General features: G+C 43.3%; 1 protein-coding gene across 1 annotated transcript; it reads right to left on the bottom strand.

Moving 5' to 3' along the window:
• Nucleotides 1–555: 555 nt before the first annotated feature.
• Nucleotides 556–3956, bottom strand: LOC109924253 (cytochrome c oxidase subunit 6A, mitochondrial-like). Its single transcript, XM_020524270.2, has 3 exons — nucleotides 3571–3956; nucleotides 2575–2717; nucleotides 556–810 (listed from the first exon to the last, which is right to left on the bottom strand). Exons 1-3 carry the CDS (start codon nucleotides 3788–3790, stop codon nucleotides 718–720), a joined length of 456 nt encoding a protein of 151 aa, XP_020379859.1. The 5' UTR covers nucleotides 3791–3956; the 3' UTR covers nucleotides 556–717.
• Nucleotides 3957–4184: the final 228 nt, after the last annotated feature.

Genomic DNA, 4184 nt, shown 5'->3' with positions numbered 1-4184 from the left:
GATAACTTGATTGAATCTGCTTCCACCATAGACTTCAAGGAAAGATTTACTCAGCATCCACCATGGTCAAATGTTACTCTGCAGGAGCAGTGTGGTAACTGCAGTTTATCATTTAGGACAGACCCATCAGCTAAAGGATGGCATGCCTTCTTGCCACATAAAAAGCAATAGCAGAATAATTGTCCTGCAAGATAATGAAGTCTTTTTACTTGCTTTAATGCTGCCAATTTTGATAACCTGCTATTGAGCACGAGGCGTACATGCAGAGTCCATTGTTCCAATGAGAAATTGCTGGTATAAAGCAAAGAACAGATGGTAACAAATGCCAGCTCTGAATATACTCAACAAGGCTGAGTGGAGTCCAAGCTCAGAATAAGAAGCTGGGCCCGAATCTGCACTTGAGACACTAGGCTCACAAGCATTACATAAAACATTCATCCAAAAGCTTCAAAGTAGATTAAAATTTCTTGTACTTTTTTTCCAGTCATTGACAAAAGCTCAACTCATCAGATCCAACAGCATTCACTTACTCCACAAAAGAAACAGCTGACAAAATTTTCCACAGTATATTTATTATGGTGTTACCTTATTAAAGGTGAACACATTACATAATTGTCTTTTCTTTTTAAAATAATGCACACATTCACATGATTTTTGTTTTTTAGACTTGACGAAATGGTTCATAAACGCAAGGCCGGTCTTCTCAGCTCCAAACTTTCAGTGTTCCTCTGCATCTTCCCAGCCAGTGGGCAGAGGATTGGTATGGGGATTGTGGAAGAGAGTGTGCTTCCCATCACCCCAAGGGAATGGCTGTAAGTGGAATAGTAAAACAGTTTGTCAGTAAAACTATTCCAGAAGGAACAAGGTGGACCAAGTCATTCACCTTGCTTAAGATCAAAGTATCAACATTTAAGTTATCCAACCTATGGAGCACCTTTGGTTAAATACCTGTCAGCCTATTACCCATAGAGTGTAATTTCCCATTAATACCCATTAATTTCAGTATCTCACGTATAAAACTGAAGAATACTTAATGGGGCCCAAGTGGAAGATGTGAACCAAAATTAAATTAACTTCACAATTTTAAAGGCCTGGGATCCATTGTAATGGCTCCCCCTCTCCCAACTTCAAATCAAACAAGAGAATCGAACCACACATGACATTAGACGAAAGTATTATACAAAATGAGGGGCTGGAAAAGTCAGGTCTCTTCAAACGCCAGGGCCCCCAAACTGATCCAGTCAATAGTCAGCCAGTCCAGGATCTTCCCATTATCACATGCTTCATGCTTTCTGCAGATACAGCTGAGGAAATTCATGGGGCAAGACTAAAATTACCTCATTTCATCGTTACACAGCACATTTAATCATCACATCCTTCACTCAGGCTTGGCCAATTATTCTTCAGTTTTATACAAGACACTGAAATGAAGATACAGTTTCTCTATGGGTAGTGGGCTGACAGCTATTTAATCAAATGTGCTCCACAGGTTGGGTAACAAATTTTGATGCTTAGGTCTTAAGGTGAATGCTTTGGTCCACCTTTCAACCCATTAACCCACCACCCTAGATATAACTCACCAACTAACTAAGCCAGAAGAGGAAGAAAAATTCTACTTATAAAATCATGAGGGACATAAATGAGATGAATAGCAAAGGTCTTTTCCCTGGGGTAGGGCAGTTCAAAACTAGATGGCATAATTCTAAGGTGAGAAGAGAAAGATTTAAAAGCAACTTAAGGGTGAACTCCCAGAGGAAGTGGTAGATGCAGGTACAGTTTTAACATTTAAATACATTTGTACAGGTACATGAATAGGGAAAGTTTAGAGGGATACAGGTCAAATGCAGGCAAGTGGAACTAATTCAGTTTGGGAAGTCTGGTCAGCACAGACAAGTTGGACCAAAGGATCTTGACTTGTCACTGGAGTCAAATGAATGAACTGCTGGAGTCAGGAGGACTCAATTCACTTGCTAATTTCTCAATTAGGAGTACTATGATATGATTTCCTGAAACCTTAATACTGGTTGAAGAGCAGATCACAATTCAACTGACACTGGTTAGATAAACTTCCTAGAGGTATAAACACAGGACAGGTTTGTCACTCAAGTTACTGGGAAACTATTCAATAATATTGAACGTAATTACCAATTATGGTGTTCATGACTATGAATTGCCAGTTTCACTTAATATGACACAGAAGTCAGGTTCCACCAACTGGACCAAAGGAACAGTTTAGATCAATGTTTGGGCTTTCAACTATGCAGTATTTAGGTTTCTGTGCCAGACAAAGTAAAGTCCAGAATAACAGATCCACAAGTGATATTTCCTCTAGGAACTAATAAGCACCTTGGATGTAACAAGGTGATTTCCTCTATTCTCCAGTACTGCTTTGTATTTCTACACTGGATTTTCTTCATAGAAATAATGTTTTACAAAATTTGACTTTGAGTAATGCAGCTAATTTTGATACTTTACATTCAAGAATTCTGTGCATTTTTTTTTAAACTCATTACTCTACAACAGCACAATTTTTCCATGCTATTAACAATCCTTTACATTTGATACAGTACTCACTTTGGTCCTGATGCGGAGGTGCTCATAAGCAACAAACTCATGTCTCTCATGGCTGTGCTGCTGTGCCTTCAGGTAACAGTTCAACATACAGACAGTTACACCAGGAATAGCAACAACAAAAGACAGGATCTTCCACATACGGGCTGCCAGAGGGGGACAGGAAAACAACATATGTTCCAATCAAATATGTTTGGACACAATATACTTAGTCCTTTACACAATAAAGAATGATTCCACTACAATTTTAGTCCCACTGCAAATGAATTTCGTTGAGACACATCTAAGCTCACAACTACTGTTAGATAATGAATGCAATAAAATTGCAATACCAATGTTTCTGGCGAGTGTCTTTATCTGAATATTAAAGTGTTTAGGGCAGGAACGGCTTTGATGAGCAATTCGCAGACAACCTCGAGAGCCCAAAATTCAGGAAAGAAAACAAATCGTCGTTTGGTGTCAAGAGTCATCATTCCTTCCCACTGTCATTCTCATCTCAAATCCAGAAAGAACTCTCAGACATTGATTTTGCCATCTAACATTAAGGGGAAGACAAGTGAGGCCTACCCTCTGTTAATAAACGCGAACTAGCACATTTTAGCGCATGATTGCGATAGTGAATTAAGACTATATTATTCTAACCACAACCTTAAGCAGACACATGTAACCTTACAGTCTTTCCTTGCATTTAAACATTAATAATTTAAACTAAATCTAGGAAAACGTTCAATAAGGAAATTCCCGTTTCCTTTTTCAACCCATTTGGAGCAAGCGCTGTCTACTTAACGGCGGCGATGTTGATATCAGTAACTGCACAAGAACATGGGGAAGGGCTGAGGACACCTCCCCACCTTCCCCCCCGGGCTGGGGCGGGACCAGAGCCTGGGACAGGGCCGCGGGGCCAAGGTCACAGCCGCTGTCCCCCTCCACCCCGGACCAGACCGTCTGTCCAGCTTGTTCTCCTCCCTCCGCTACAAACCTGGACCAGGCTATGCTCACCCCCTTGGTGCTCCTCGGACGCGGCCGCTGCAGACAGCTGCCTGACACCGCTCAGGCTCCGACGAAACATGCGACCCCAAACCGCCGCCATCTTCAGACTGCAATGCGCAGGCGCGGCACTGGCCGGAAACACGCCAAAACGGTGGGTGGGGGCAAAGGTCACAACCGAATAACGATAAATAATTTTATCCTCAACACGATTGCAGCTGAGTGCTTTCATCCGTTCATTAAGTGTTGTAGTGGTTTCTGTTGTTTTAAAATGTGGGTGTGTGGTGGGGGTTGAGCTGGACAAAAAGGGAACGTAATGTGGTATGGAGGTGGGGTTAGGCCTTAGGGGCAGGGTCGCACCGTGGGAGGGACGTAGTCAGATACTAGGGGCGGGGTCAGACGGCAGGGTGTGGTAAGGCAGGGGGCGGAGTCTATCTTAGGTGCGTGTTCACACGGTAGGGGGCGTGGTCAGGCTACAGAGGGTGGAGTTCGCAGTGGGCGGGGTTCAGACCGTGGAGGGCGGGATCAGATGGTGTTGGCGGGGTTAGACGGCAGGGGGCGGGGTCAGATGGGGGCGGGGTTAGACGGCAGGGGGGGGCAACGACCGCGGGGGGGCGGGGTCAGAT

Source organism: Rhincodon typus, chromosome 24 (genome assembly GCF_021869965.1).
Source record: "Rhincodon typus isolate 14 chromosome 24, sRhiTyp1.1, whole genome shotgun sequence".
Classification (NCBI taxonomy): domain Eukaryota; kingdom Metazoa; phylum Chordata; class Chondrichthyes; order Orectolobiformes; family Rhincodontidae; genus Rhincodon; species Rhincodon typus.
Note: the sequence above shows the minus strand (reverse complement) of the source record. Positions and strands in the feature narration are given on the sequence as shown.